General features: G+C 44.1%; 1 protein-coding gene across 1 annotated transcript; it reads left to right on the plus strand.

The window, feature by feature from the left end:
• The first annotated feature begins 995 nt into the window (after positions 1-995).
• On the plus strand, positions 996-9,897 carry LOC127344752 (probable bifunctional methylthioribulose-1-phosphate dehydratase/enolase-phosphatase E1). Its single transcript, XM_071828447.1, has 8 exons — positions 996-1,064; positions 1,324-4,787; positions 5,257-5,418; positions 7,279-7,434; positions 7,575-7,724; positions 8,890-8,999; positions 9,070-9,188; positions 9,424-9,897. The coding sequence occupies exons 3-8, from the start codon at positions 5,296-5,298 to the stop codon at positions 9,513-9,515; spliced, it is 750 nt and encodes a 249-aa protein (XP_071684548.1). The 5' UTR covers positions 996-1,064; positions 1,324-4,787; positions 5,257-5,295; the 3' UTR covers positions 9,516-9,897.
• Positions 9,898-16,015: the final 6,118 nt, after the last annotated feature.

Below are 16,015 nucleotides of genomic sequence, written 5' to 3' on the forward strand. Positions count from 1 at the left end.
ATGGGAAGGTGGAATAAAAAAAGGTAAAATCTATTTTTTTGAAAGTGAAATAGAGGGAGGGAGTTTGGAGCGGGTGGTGCTGTACACCGACCTGGTCGGTGTGTACGGGCCACCGCACACCCCACCGACCAGGCCAGTTGGTTGGGTCGCGGCCCATTAGTAGTATGTACGTTTGTTTTCTTTTTTTATGTTTCTTTTTTAATATCTAACTTTAAAAAAATATATTTCAGAAAACGAAATGTCAAAATCTGTTAAGACTCGAACTTCTGGAAATTTTAAAAATGTTTAGATTTTGATTTAATTTTTTTGAAATTTGAACGCTTTATATATTTAAACGGATTTTTAAATTTGAATGCTTTTATAATTTGAACATTTTTTGTATTTGAAAGGATTTCAAATTTGAACAATTTTTTGTATTTGAACATTTTTCAAATTTGAACGGATTTCAAATTTGAATATTTTTTGTATTTAAACGGTTTTAAAATTTGAACATTTTTAAAATTTTGAACAGTTTTCAATTTTGAAATTTTTCTGAATTTAAATATTTTTTAATTTGAACAAAAAAAAATAAAAATAAAAGAAACAAAACAAAAAAAAGAAACAAAAAGGAACAGAAAATAAAAAAAGTAAAGGAAAGAAAAGAAAAAAGAAAAAAAGAAAGAAAAAAAGAAAGAAAAAGAACAGAAAAGAAAAAATAAAAAAAGAAAGAAAAAAAGAAAGAAAAGGAACAGAAAATTTAAAAACTTTTCAGATTTAAAACAGAGAAAAAATGAGAAAGTAAAAAAGAAAAACAATTTGGACCGGCCCAACATACCTGGCCTGTGTGGTGGTCCGTCCGCACCAGCGAATCGTGGGCCGGCCCAACAACGATCTGGAGGTGGTCGGTGGCTGTTATACACCGATCAGGTCGGTGTAAAGCAGCTCCCGGGCAAATCCTATTCTCCGCTTATAGCGGGACGGATCCGGCGCTCCGCACAGGCCGGCCCATACCACGCGCGCCGCCTCCGCCTCCGCCTCAGCCTCAGCCTCGACCTCAACCGACGCACCATCTTCGGCTTGTATAGGTGCGTTCCTGCGATTCCCTCTTCTCCTCTGTTGCCCTCGATTAAGAATTGGATACTTGGATTTGTCGGGTTGAGTTGCAGTAGCTAGGACGATTGGGCGTGATTGATTTTCTATTTGACAATCGAATTCGAATAGCTGTTGCCCTCGATTAAGATTTGGATACTTGATTTGTCTGGTTGAGTTGCACTAGGACGGACGATTGGGCCTGATTGATTTTTATTTGGCAACAATCGTTTCTTCTTCGAATTCCAATCGCAGGAACCAGATCTACGAGCACGAGGATGTCTGGAACCAGATCTAAGAGTACGAGGATGACTGGAACCAGACCTTCTTGGAATTACAATCTGCCGGAGAAGCCTAAGCCCAATCTGCCGGAGAAGCCTAAGCTCAATTTGCCGGAGAAGCCTAAGCAGCACCTTTACCTTGTGTTTGATGACTGGAACTCTGGATACTCCATCCGCAAGGTGAGCTTGTCGCGCCGCTCAGGCAAAGGATCTGAGCAATCGTCCGATTCAGGAGAAGACTCTGAGCAGTCCGGCTTAAAGCCCTTCCCAGCTTTCATGCGCATCCAGGCGATGCGTGGGCTTCCCAATATGTTCACGTCAGCCTTTGGCACCAAGATCATGGCGATGCAAACATCTCGTGATGTGATGGCGGGAATCCCAACTATCGACGTCCAGGATCTTACCATCTCCTCTGAACCTCCACCAAACTTTCCGTATTATCCAGTCTACATCCCCGTCAGTGATGATAGGCTCTATGCTCTGGATATTGGCTCATTTGAACTCCTCCAGAAGCCAGAACCGAGTGGAGTGTGGATGTGGAATATACTCAGTTGTCCTCCATTCTCACTTTCAGCTGTCTCCTCCTACGCCGTGCGACCCGATGGATGCATCCTCGTCAGTATCGACACTGTTGGCACCTTCATCTTGGACACCAAGGAGCATGTGTGGAAACTATGTGGTCGTTGGGTGTTCCCCTTCACCGGCCATGGACACTATGACACCTCCCTGGATGGCTTTGTTGGTCTCCCCAAAGACCCGGAGAAACTTGGGTACCTCTGCTGCTGCACCATGGCCAGCACCACGACTAGCCAAGGATTGCAGTATTCCTACACCAAGACGAAGGTGTACAACAGGGACCTAGCTGAGGGGCAGCAGCATGTAAGTGCCACCCTTGTGCACATGCGCCAGGGCAAATTCTGCCTTGTGGAGTGTGTCTGCACTGATGACACACAGACTGATCAGGATGATGTGCCCGTGGTGCTGCTGGGGCCTGATTCGGATGATTTTATTGGAGGCGGGCCCCAAGGTGGTCGTTTTATGTATCGTTTGAAAACCTTCTCCCTCAGTTATGACACGAATAGAGACCTCAAGCTTAGACACTGCAAGGTTCGTTGCTACAGCCTGCCTCATGAAGCAAGAATTGGTTCCATCCGTCAGGATCCAGTGGCATTTTGGCTGTGAAATGACATGCTAAAATCATGAGATAAATTAGTTCCTATGTTTTCAGCTTCAATGTTTTAGTTTGGTGTAATCTCAAACTGTGTTATTCGTGGATCCTGTGCTGATGTGTCTCTATGTGGTCACTCGGCTTTGTTTTTTCAGTATATATGTATAAGTCAGTGACTAATTCAGTTAGGGGCTTTGCAATTGCTCTGTTATCACTTTCTAGTAGATAACTGCTTTTTATGAGATGTATGGAGAAGGCTAGCCTCCAGGTCCATGTAATGACAGACAATTGGTCTATAACTTAACCTGCAAAGTCACCTTTGATTATGGTTCATAACTTCACCTGCAAAGTCACCTTTTATGATAAGGATACATAATTTCCATGTCCCAATACGGATGTTTTCAGTTTTCAGTTAAACATATGTTCTCTTCATATACGGATGAACCCTCAGCCTTTTGTACTTTGATGCACATTTTGTTCAGATTAATTGATTCAATATAAATCATGTTTGGTCCTTGGATGAGTTTGAGTTTTCTAAATTGTAGCATTGAATAATCCAGAAGCATGGATGCACCTTGTCTAGTTTGATTTTGTTGTTATTTCTTCTGCTGGCTCATTGAAGTTTATTAGTACCTGTGTTCTTTCAAGTATCCTATGCATTCGCATATTTCTAATGATATTTGGTTGAGTAAGCCATACAAAGGGAAATGGTTGTGTATTCCATAGGTTTAGTGCACTGCCTTTAATTATTTAACCTTAGCAACATTTACTGCTCTCTTTTCATAGACTTACTGCATATACTTCTCCCCACTGTTTCTGCTGCTTGAACATAACGCTTCTTTGTAATGACCTAATCTTTCATTTCCTAAGTTTTAAAATTTTCTGTTTTTAATTTGTTCAGTTCTTATGTAATGTGCTTCTGATTTTTATTTTGTTTCTTCTGATATTTTGATATGTTCATTCTTAAATTTGCTCTTCATTTTTCAGTCGGCACCTTTTTTTAATTCTTTCTTTCTACAACAGCGCCAAAGGTATCAAAACCAAAGGCATTAATTTTGTGCTTTAGATTTTCTCAGTATTTCAGTAATTCATTTTTGTCTTTCTGCACTGCTTGTCATAGCTCATTTTCTGTCTTTACTGTTTTGTATTTCAGGTTATCAGTTTTCTCTTCAATCATTATATGATTATGTCATATTTCTTCAGTCATTGTTTGTTACTTATGTAGAGAGAATAAAGTTGGTCAGAGATGTGTGGTGGCATAGCAGCAGTTGATTTCATCGATGATCAGATGTTTATCTCATTTGCATTCATTTTTTAGTATTTTCTGTTTCTCATGCTCACTTTTTCATGAATGGACTGTGCGTACTAGATTGATAGTTAGAATCTCTTCTTGTACCACTCCATGAGCTGGTGTTACCGTCGGTGATGATGCTTGGCTGCTGGTGGAATATGACTGTCGGTGGCGGTGCTTGTCTGCTGGAGGAATATGCCACTCTCTGAACCTTATTGAGAAATTAGTGTAGGAGTTTGTTTTCTAGAAGTTTTTATATCCAGATTTGGAAGTTTTACTATCTTATATTTTTCAGGGATCTGTTGCCTGGCATGTTCGATGGACTGTCCAAAGTTCAAATGTTTCTTCGTTCAGTTTTTATTTCTTCTTCAGTTACTTTAGTCTTCAGTAGGTGATTCTCTCTTCTATCAGCGTGTCTCACTTTCATTTTATAGTATCATGAGTGTTTTTATTAGTTTTCAGTTTCAAGTAACCATTTTAGTCCATGTTAGTCCTTCTAGTGACGCCAAGTTTCTTCTGTGTATCTTTCTTGAGTCCTCATTCTCTCATGCAGTGTATTTTCAGTTTTAACTATTGTTCAGTTATTTTCTCAATACGACCTATCAGTATTCAGCCTCTAAATTGTCAATCGTATTCTTTCTTCTAAGTATGTGTTAATTCTATAATCTTCAGTTTATCTTTCTTTATTATCGTTCTACAACTTAGTTGCTTAGGCTTAAGTGTTCAGTTTTCCCTCTATTTCTTTTTCTTCAGTCTCCAAGTAGTGCAGTGTTTGCTCATGCCTGGACAAAGGTGGTTGGAGCAGCATCATGTTAGTGAGCGGCAAACTGGTAAGTTTGGTGGGGCAGCATCATATGAGTTAGCGCCAAATTGAGACCATAAACTGCTCTGCTGATCTTACTGATCATAAACTGCTGTGCTTGTGCGGAACCATGGAATTTATGTTAGGGGTGACTCCTGGATCAATGCCAAGACACAGGTATTTTTATTTCCATGACCTAGGTTTCTGCATCAGTTTTCTCGAGAAAACGCAAAGAGATCTTTGTGTTTCATTTCATTGAAAAGGTAGAGTTTGTTTACACGCCTCCTAGGAGGTACACATCAATCAGTTTTCAGGTTGGGGTGCTTATTGCTGACTAACATTCTTCTCATCTCCTCTCATAGTCATTTCGTCTCTTCATTTTAGGTTATCAGTTCGTTCAATACAAGTCCTTAAATCTATCTCCACATGCTACCTCCTCTTTTAGTTTTAATGCTCATTTTGCAATTTGCATCTAGATTATGAAATTTAATCAACATTAGGTTGTACTTTTTTTTACGGGGAATCTAGGCTGTACTCATGTAAGCTATATTAGTAGAGGGATAGTTTAGCTCTCTTTTTAAATAGAGTTCATGATATAGCCTATGTGGGCAGATGTTCACTACATTGCTATGGCCTTGCTTTTCAGGCTGAATGCTATCATTATCTTCTTGATGCTGCCGTCAAGATGTATCAGTTAGGGATTGATTGGACGACTCCTGAGCATGGTCCAATAAACAGCGCCAAAAGATTGTGTACTGTTATAAGTCCTGATGTTCCTAATGGAGCTCATGCAGCCAAATCATCAAAGGTCAGTTCCTTGCTCCTAGTGATTTGTGAATTCAACCTCCTTTATAGTACAATATCATGGGCAACTGCTGTTGTAATATCATGTTTTCTCCATGTTTTTTTGTTCAGTCAGGAATGTTACTTAGTGTAAAAGTAGTCCCATGTATTTTATTGAATTAGTTTAAAATGTTTGAGTTAATTTTAATTATGGAACTGGAGTTGAGTCTATTTATTGGAATATTTCGAGTTCAAATAATGCCTTGGAGAAATTATGTTGAATTCTGCATAGTACTTTTGGCTTGTGTGAATTTTGTTACAATATTAGGAGTTCAGTTCGTATTTTTCTCAACCATTTGCATTTTGATCTTCTTCAGCCCACCCACCACTCAATGACTCAAGCAACCAGCCTAGCCCAGCCCAATCTTCATCCCTGTCTCTAATTCTCTTTCTCTGACATGTAACTGTAGCATCTGTGTCAGATTTCTTCAACCTCCAGCAAACACACACATCAGCAGGCAACTCTAGAGTTTCCTCCATTTGTTCACCACCCACTCCCTTCTCTCTTCAATTTCCAGTGGAAAATTAAATTGCTATCAATTGAGGCACTCGTCCTGTTGCTGTCCCATCCATTTTCCTTTTATATTCTCTCTACCAAAAAACTGTCACCATTAATGGGTACGCTCTCAGTTTGCATTATTACTTACTCCCTCCACCCTATAAGCTATTATTACAACCAGTTACAAACTATAGAAGGGAGTAGATCCCAGTGGTAAATTTATGCAACCTGAGGTGTCGCTGTAATGGTTGGAGTCGCCAGGAAAAGCTCTTTGCCAGTGTTTATGGTGTGGCGATATTTCAGCAATCTGGAGAGGAAGGCATGATGGAACTACCCTCGTGAATCGTGATGGTGCGGTGTAGATTTTGTGGATATGAGCACCATTTAGACGAGATTGTTGAGACGCTGATAGTGGAAGGAGTTGGACTCAAAGCTACTTGTGGAGCAGGTGGTCCAGTGAACTATGCAGCAGACGCGGGGAAAGCAGCATCAGCGCGAACTCTTTTGTGGGCTTCAGGTGAGATTGTCCGAGAGAAAACAGAGAGAAGAGGCGTGCTAACAGATTGCTTTCCTCGTATTGGCTTTGTATAGAGCATGGAGATCAAGAAATGGCATGGCTCGTGTACGGCTGTCCGCTAATGGTTACCGTTTCTGGTTGAGATTAAACAAGGAAAAAAGATGAGAGATAAAGGGGATGAGTGCGGGCGGTGACAGGGATTTAATTTGCACGTGCAATAGAAGAGAGTAGGAAGTGGGGAGATGAACCGATAGAGGAACTGCTGCAATTTCCTGATGCTGTGCTGCTTCATGTGTTCAAGAAATGTGACACAGTACAAGTTACAAGTGAGAGAAAGAGGATTAGAGATTGGGCTGCAACTTGGGCTAGATGATGAATTGGTGTTGGTTGCTTTGGCGTGGGCTGAGGGAGAATAGAATGGACCAAGGAGCTGGGTTCCAGCCGGGTCGATTAATGAGAAATTAAAGTAACTTTGGAATTCCTGGAGAACGCACCAAAAGAGAAAATATTCCAGTAAACTATCGCTAACGGGTATCTCTATCGATATTTTTCTAATATATGGACTTAACACAAATCACATAGCTTTAATTAGTTCAAACACTTTGAATGAAAACACATGAGACAACTTCTGCACAAGTAACATCCTTGCACCTGAATTTTTTCATAGAACCCTTTGAGAAAATAGGATGTTATAGCGGTTGTTTTTTGCTTGTGTTTCTCCTTAGCTGGTTTACGCTTGATATATCTGGGCACTTAACTGTTCACTTATTTGTTGAATGCTAGTACTCACACTTTTTTGCTCATTGCAGCATTGTGTTGTACTTGACATCGAAGGAACAACAACTCCAATATCATTTGTGACTGATGTTATGTTTCCTTATGCTCGTGATAATGTGCGGAAGCATCTGATTTCTACATACGATTCTGAAGAAACCAAAGAAGACATCGAATTGTTGCGCATCCAAGTAAGTTATGGTATAAGAATTTAACTATCCTGTGAAGCATCTAAAATCAAAGTTAATCATGCTAGTATATCGTGTTTGACTGCTCTTGCACAAATTACTTTGTTTATTCAAGTTTAACAGACTATTGACCAATTATGCAGGTTGAAGAAGACCTGAGAAACGGAGTTGTTGGGGCTGTTCCAGTTGCACCCAGTGATGCTAGCAAAGAAGAGGTTATTAATTCGTTAGTCACTAATGTTGAGTCCATGATCAAAGCAGACCGGAAGATTACATCATTGAAACAACTTCAGGTACCTTTCACATTCCTTCTCAGAGCTGGAACTATATCTTTTTCTTTGATGGAGTTCTGTTCTAATGGCTAATTCCAGGGTCATATATGGAGGACTGGATTTGAAAGCAAAGAACTGCACGGAGTTGTTTTTTAGGATGTTCCCGGGGCGCTGAAGGATTGGCAATCTCACGGTGTGAAGGTATCTATTTGGTCAAACTCTTCCGAAGTATAAATTTTTGACTTTTGTGGCATAAATTTGGATTGTCATCAGACCTGTTTATTGTTCATGCTTATTTTTATTGTTCATACTTCGTGACTGAGTTATTTAGGTCAGAACCCAGTACAGAACTCCGTAAATCACTCTGTTGTGTACTAGGGTTGCAGGGAGTTAGGGGAAAGGCTTGTACCCCTAGGGGCAAGATAGAAGAAGTGTTGTTCTAGTTCTTGCTTGATTTATTTCTCATAGGGGGTTGTCTTTACATATAGGACTAACACTCATATTTAAGTAACAACACATAGATCTTACTTGTAATTGGCATATGGCCCAAGCTAAATGTTATCTTCGTAATTTAAAGGATAAACCTCCTAATTGAGAGATCACGGGGATCTTCTCCCTAACTTGCTGCTGGGTGGGTCATGTACTAAACGCGTATGCCATTCACAGCAAATAGTTCACTTCAGTACCGTGCTCAACCATTGAGATGGTCATAAAAAAAATCAGTTGCTCTGCGGTTTGTCTGTTCTACTTTCATATGTAGGACTGATGCATGTAAGCAATATGGATTTGACTAAAGTAGAATGCTCAGTCCCTCGTAAACTGAGAAAACCAAAATAAAAATCGGCTAGTAGGTCGTCAGAAGTTCTAGTGAATTTATTAGCATGTAGAGAAGCACAGAAAAATGATTTCTGATAGAACAGAAGGGTGCTAACCTTTCATTGCATTAATTGAACACGTTAGATGTAACTGAGCTGTGTTGAACTTTAAAAGGATAATGTTAAAAGGAGTAAACAAGAAATGATGATAATAACTATAAGTTGGTTTAGTCATGCGATATGGTCGTATACTATGATTGGTAGTTAAGATATTACTAGAACTTCAGCTTCAAGCGTATAGTCTTGTATATGTATTCCTAGATTTGTGAAGTGTCCAGTCACTTGATATAAGATCATATGCTTGCCAATAGGTTTACATATACTCAAGTGGCAGTAGAGAGGCACAAAGGCTACTATTTGGCCACTCATCCCATGGTGATCTACGACAATACTTGTGTGGTTTTTTTGACACCACAACAGGGTAAGCTTTCTATTTATTGTTTTGTCCCTTCAAAAATGAATATGGAATTATGACACTCTCATATGAACAGAAATAAAAGAGAAGCAAGGAGTTACTTCGAGATCTCAAAATCACTTGGGGTGGACAATCCATCTGAAATCTTATTTATCACAGATGTGTTCGAAGAAGCCGTTGCTGCAAAGAGTGCAGGTACCCCTATGCTAGTTCCATTCTAATATTAGGATATTTGTAGACAAATCATGTAAATATAATGTTTACGTCTTATGGAGTGTTCACACTTTTTTGGCTTGCGTGTGCCACTCCTGAGCTAAGATATTGTGTTCATTATTGCACGGTTGTATATGTGCTTCTGTTCTTAATATCTTATCTTCTCTCTTGGGATAGACTTGGATTTCACTGTTTATCTAACATTGTTTCTCTTCAGGTCTCGATGTAATAATCTCTATTCGCCCAGGGAATGCACCACTTCCTGAGAATCACGGTTTCCGGACAATCAGCTCTTTCAGTGAGATCTGAGAAATGTGCAAGAGACAAGCATGCGGGAGAATCACCTTTGGATGTGTACGTGGCAGTGCTTCGTGGGCCACTGGATCAGTTATTGTAATAGCAGGATAGCGCTTTATTAGCATGGCATCCGATTGCAATAAAATCAGGTGGCAGAATAAAAGTGGGAAGAATTGTAAGAAAAAGAGAATGGTGCGAAGAGGGTACGAGTCTGTTTGTGTTTGTGAGTCGATCGTGCTCATTTGGTTCACCTTCGAGTCCTGTGTTTGTGAGTCGATGGTGCTCGTTTAGTTCACTTTCGAGTCCTGTGATGCCATGAGGTAAAATTTACTCAATGGCGAGATTTCAGCTCTTACTGTGACAGTAGAAATAAATTTGATGAAGAATGGGGTTATCGAGTGACGAGTGGGAGTTATGATGTTGCAGTTGTGCAAAACAGCCACATTTTAAGCAGAATTGTACTTAGAGAACACCATCTTGTCAATAGAGCCTGAAAAGGCTCCCTTTTTTCTACGCCTTTTCCACAGGGCACATACAATCATGTTTTCATCGAAAATTTACATGGCTTCATGACATACCACGGTAAACACCTACTCCCCTGTACACTTGTATTGGACATAGTACATGTGCTTCATCGCCAAGACGACACACAAATGTGAATCTTCTTCTTTACGCGTGCCTCGAATCGCCTATTTGGAACGATATACTACTTCATACTCCGTCATATCTCGATGATAAGAACTCGACGACAAGTACGAAGGAAACAGAGGATGCCATGGAGACCCGAGGACGCAAGGCCGATGTCACGGAAGCATGGAAGAGAAGGAGGAAGAAGCGTTAGATGCTCCAGGCCGGAACTTCCGGCCGCCACCGCCGGAACTTTCGCCCAGATACCATCCAAGAATGAAGCTGCTCACGCTGAAGGAATCCAGCCGGAACTTCCGTCCCTTAGGACCGGAACTTGCGCCCAGATACTCACGCTGAAGGAATCCAGCCGGAACTTTCGCCCCTTAGGACCGGAACTTCCGCCCAAATACTCACGCTGAAGGAATCCATCCGGAACTTTCGCACCTTAGAACCGCAACTTCCGCCCAGATACTCACGCTGAAGGAATCCAGCCGGAATTTCCGCCCCCAGGAGCCGGAACTTTCGACAGTCGAACCTCAGCCAGAACTCAGCTCCTTTTAGCTTGTAACTTACCCCTTCGGCCCCCTACCTATAAATAGGCACCTACCCCCACCTTCATAAGGGAGAGATGATGTTTTAGATGAATTGGCTTATGTCTCTATTATTCCTTAGTGGATTTGGGAAACCCCCACCTTAGATTAACCATCTATTATATCCCTCCTTATCCAGATCTTTTTCCATTCTAGTAATTCTATCAATTGAGAATCTCTTGCTTTGCAACTCTATTCTTAGTTGGTCTTTTACTCTTTGGGAATTCTATTTGGATTTGTCGATCTTTTGCAAGAGATTCTACCTTTTGGTCTTTGTCTTGCAATTCTATCGGTTGGTGGTTCGGGCCAACGAGGATAACCGATTTGTGTGTGTGTGTGTGTGTGTGTGTGTGTGTGTGTGTGTGTGTGTGTGTTTGTATCGAGTTCTTCGCGTTCATCCACTTCCCCGGTAATTCCCCTCCGCAATCACACTCAACCGGGTCAATTCGTGAGATCGGGCAACCCACACGGGCTCAGCCCGCATCATATGGTATCAGAGCAAAGGTTGCCACGGATTTGACCCTCCAATTCCACCAATTTCGCCCAAAAATTTTGCCCCAAAAAATAGCTCGAATTTGGATCTCAGGATTTGTTGCATTTTTTGTGGTTTTGGTCCACAAATCTGTTGTCTTTGGTGTTGATCTATCATCCCTCCAATTTTCTCAGTCAAATTCCATCAATTCCCCACCAAATCCGACGATTTTTGCCTCACTTTTCCGCCCGAGTTCGTGCTGTTCTTCCTCCGCAGATTCAGATCCGAAATCTTGTGTCGTTTCCGGAAGTACCGGCCCCTATACCCGGAACTTCCGGCCCCATTTTCTTCTTCCGCTACATCCGCACCAAACCGCCTCACAGCGCAACGCTCACCACCGCACGCCTCCATAGAACGCGCGCAGCACGACAAGACCCGCCGCTCGCACCAAGCCGCAGCGCGCCATCCACCCACTACCGCCACGATCTGCCCCTACCTCAATCGCCCGCACACACCCCGCGTCCACACTCGCCGCCCAACGCCTAGCCCACTCCACGCCACCAGCCGCACGAAGCAAACGCCACCAGGCCCACCGCCATCCCGCGCACGCTAGGCCCACCCCACTCGCCTTGCATGCACGCAACCACCTCGCCCGCCAACTATCGGCCCACGCCACCACCGGCTCCCGCCCGCGCGCCAAGGCCCGCACCACGCGCTGCCGCCGCAATCGCCAGCATCTCCACGCGCGAGACTCCCGCGCCTCGATCCGCTAGCCTCGTGCCAAAAGGCTCCTTGCACGCCAGCCAACCGCCTCGATCCGCGCGCGCATCAGCTGCTCCACGCGCAAGCAATCTCCAGAAAAATCTGCGCCGATTTTTTTTTCCAAAACCGGAACTTTCGGTTCAACTCAACTGAACTTCCGGTCGAGCGGAACTTCAGCCCAACTTCCGCCCAACTTCCGAAAACAACAGTTTTGGCTCGCAGTAACCCCTGGATACAAGCAGTGTATTTCCGGAACTTGGCCGCAAGTAGGCCGGAACTTCCGTCCGCGCAATTTTTGACCCCATTTTCAGCAACTTTTGACATCCAACTTTGACCCAACTTTTGACAACTTTCCGGAGACCCTTTGACTTCAAATTTTTACCACTTTGACCATCCATATTGACTCCAATTTTGACAATTTTCCCGAGCCCATTTGACTCCAAAATTTTGACAACTTCGATCGCTTGTTTTGACCCAACTTTTTGGGCATTGACTTTTATGTTCGGATTTTCTTGTGGAGTGCATTGGTTGTCTATTCCGCTTCCGCGCCTACACCAACACTGTGAAGACACCTTTGGCACCCCGGATTCGGACGCAACTTCGACACCATCATCGTCACCACTTCGATCATCGCAAGTTCATGTGCTTGACACCGCCTAACATTAATAGGTATAACTTGCCCCACCCCTTGTAGCCCCTTTCTTTCTTTGTGTACCTATCCGCACCAAACCGCCTCACAACGCAGCGCTCACCACCGCACGCCTCCACAGCACTCGAGCATCACCGCAAGACCCGCCGCTCGCACCAAGCCGCAGCGCGCCAGCCACCCACTACCGCCACGATCTGCCCCTGCCTCGATCACCCGCACACACCCCGCGCCCGCACTCGCTGCCCAACGCCTGGCCCACTCCACGCCACCAGCCGCACGAAGCAAACGCCACCAGGCCCACCGCCATCCCGCGCACGCCAGGCCCACCCCACTCGCCTTGCGCGCACGCAACCACCTCGCCCGCCAATTGTCGGTCCACGCCACCACCAGCTCCCGCCCGCGCGCCAAGGCCCGCACCACACGCTACCGCCGCAATCGCCAACATCTCCACGCGCGAGACTCCCGCGCCTCGATCCGCTAGCCTCGCGCCAAAAGGCTCCTTGCACACCGGCCAGCTGCATCGATCCGCGCGCGCATCAGCTGCTCCACGCGCAAGCAATCTCCAGAAAAATCTGCGCCGATTTTTTTTCCAAAACCGGAACTTCCGGTTCAACTCAGCTGAACTTCCGGTCGAGCGGAACTTCAGCCCAACTTCCAAAAACAGCAGTTTTGGCTCGCAGTAACCCCTGGATACAAGCAGTGTATTTCCGGAACTTGGCCGCAAGTAGGCCGGAACTTCCGCCCGCGCAATTTTTGACCCCATTTTCAGCAACTTTTGACATCCAACTTTGACCCAACTTTTGACAACTTTCCGGAGCCCCTTTGACTTCAAATTTTTACCACTTTGACCATCCATATTGACTCCAATTTTGACAATTTTCCCGAGCCCATTTGACTCCAAAATTTTGACAACTTCGATCGCTCGTTTTGACCCAACTTTTTGGGCATTGACTTTTATGTTCGGATTTTCTTGTGGAGTGCACTGGTTGTCTATTCCGATTCCGCGCCTACACCAACACCGTGACGACACCTTTGGCACCCCGGATTCCGGCGCAACTTCGACACCATCATCGTCACCACTTCGATCATCGCAAGTTCGTGTGCTTGACACCGCCTAACATTAATAGGTATAACTTGCCCCACCCCTTGTAGCCCCTTTCTTTCTTTGTGTACCTATCCCATTGAGAGTGGCTTTCCGAGTATTGCGAAGCATTGCACAAGTGTCACGACCGTGAGAGAGTGTGTGTGCGCGTTGTGTTGAGCAAAACTCCGAAGCAAGCTCGGTGAGAAAGATACACAAAATAAGAAAAAGTGTGACATAGAGCAAAATAAAGCTTCTAAGCATAGAAAAAAGTGAAAAAAAGAGAAAAGGAAAAATAAATAGAAAAAGAGTGTGTGTCCACCAATACAAAGGAGTGCAAAGCTTGTACGTACTAAGAGAGAAAAGAGAAGAGTGGCATCTTCTGCAAATCTAGTTGTTTCTCTCATATGCAACCGAGCTACGGTCTCTCTTGTGTTGGCGCGACACCAAGCTAATAGTCTTTGTTAGGACCATCCTTGTTAGTTGCTCACTTCCTTGGTCGCGCTAACCCCATTGTTCTTCCTTGTGTGCGTTTCCGTGTTTCCTTGACATAGATCACCGCTTTTGACATTTGACTTTGGATCTTACCCACATTTGACAATAGACACATTGTCTTTGGTTCTTTTCGTTTGCTATCCACTTCGTCACCTACCACCATATAGAGTTCTTAGCCTTTTGTGTGTGCTTTGAGTGCGTGTGTGAGTACATATCGGTTATTCTCTAACTTGAACCATTTTCTCGATTTTGTTATGAGTTTTGACCATTTGGTAGTTCTCTTTCCACCATATATACACCAATCCTAGAGACTAACATGTATAGTGAGGATGAGCTTACGGAGGACGACATGGAGTACTATGAGGGTGATAGCTCCGCAAGCACCGCGGATATGGAGGACCATGTGGAGCTCGACACCGACTATGGCTCCGCAAGCATCATCGACATGACCGACATCGAGCATCCCTACACCGACCATGGCTCTCCAAGCATGGACAACATGGTGGACCACCACTCCGAGCTCGACTACAACATGGACAACATGGTGGACCACCACTCCGAGCTCGACTACAATATCGATGACATGGTGGAGCACTACCTCGACTACGACTACGACACCATGATGGAGCACCGCACCGAGCACTACCTCGAGCATGACATCGACACCATGGTGGAGCCTAGCTTCGGCACACCCTTGAACAAGACCGGTGCCTACAAGTTCCCCATCTTGGCCAATGGAACTACATATGAAGATAGATGACCTTCAAGACGGCGCAACCATGAGACTGCTTATGCACATGATCATCTACATCGAGCTCATCATATGAAACACCAAGAGCGCCCACACCATGATCGCCATCGACACTCTCCTCCGAGCTCAAGAAGGTGCCACAACCAAAGTGCCAAGCTAAATGAACCATCATCTAGGCATGCCGAGGATCATCATCGACACACGTCACCTCATGATCTTCGTCGACCATCACCACCTCATGACCACCATCGACATGCATCACCACATGACTGTCGCCGACACAAGTCACCTCATGTTCGCCATCGACCAACACCTCCCAAGGATCTTCGACGACACCCCTCAAGACATGGTGATGATACAAGAAGACGAGAGCCTCGACATGAAGCGGCCAAGGCTACAAAGATCAACAACACCAACCATATGGTATCTACAAAGCCTAGCGCCACCACCACAATGGCATCTCCAAGACCGCCTACAAATGAGAAGATCTCCAATGGTGCGAGACAAGGCGCTACACCAACAAGTAAGATGGTGCCAAGTGCAAATAAAGAGGAACCACATCTCATGGTGCTTCCCTCTCCTACCGCCACCACCATAAGGGCGCCTACAAGAAGCTCAAGCCCCAAGATGAAGACCATGGAGTCTACACTTCAAGATGAAGGATGGTCTACCCAACTTTATGCCAACATCACAATGATTTGTCCACCAATACCAAGTAGCTCCCAATGCTTTCGTTGCAAACAAGACGGTCATCTTTGGGAATGCCCCAATCTCCATTGTGATGTGTACACATCCAACAAGCACATGACATGGGAATGCAACACACCACAAGCCCACAAGCTCTACTTCGCCCAATTAGATGCCGAATTCGCCAACATGACACTTCAAGATACCATCATGTTCAAAGAATGGTGCAAGGAAATGGACAAGATGACGACTATGAAGCCCACACTTCAAGATGGAGCACGAGAAGGCCAAGTCAATCATGACGTTGATTCGAGCCTAGCTCTCATCAACACCATAGCGCCATCAAATGGTGTCAACATGGGAGGCGATGGAGTTGAGCATGGGATTTTCCCTTCAAC

The sequence above is a fragment of the Lolium perenne genome, chromosome 3 (assembly GCF_019359855.2).
Source record: "Lolium perenne isolate Kyuss_39 chromosome 3, Kyuss_2.0, whole genome shotgun sequence".
In the NCBI taxonomy this organism is placed as follows: Eukaryota; Viridiplantae; Streptophyta; class Magnoliopsida; order Poales; family Poaceae; genus Lolium; species Lolium perenne.

Coding starts and splice junctions, on each gene's coding strand:
- LOC127344752 (XM_071828447.1), top strand. CDS start 5,296: ATGTATCAGTTAGGGATTGATTGGACGACTCCTGAGCATGGTCCAATA. Junction 7,725..8,889: donor CATCATTGAAACAACTTCAG/GTACCTTTCACA, acceptor GCTTGCCAATAG/GTTTACATATACTCAAGTGG. Junction 9,189..9,423: donor CGTTGCTGCAAAGAGTGCAG/GTACCCCTATGC, acceptor GTTTCTCTTCAG/GTCTCGATGTAATAATCTCT.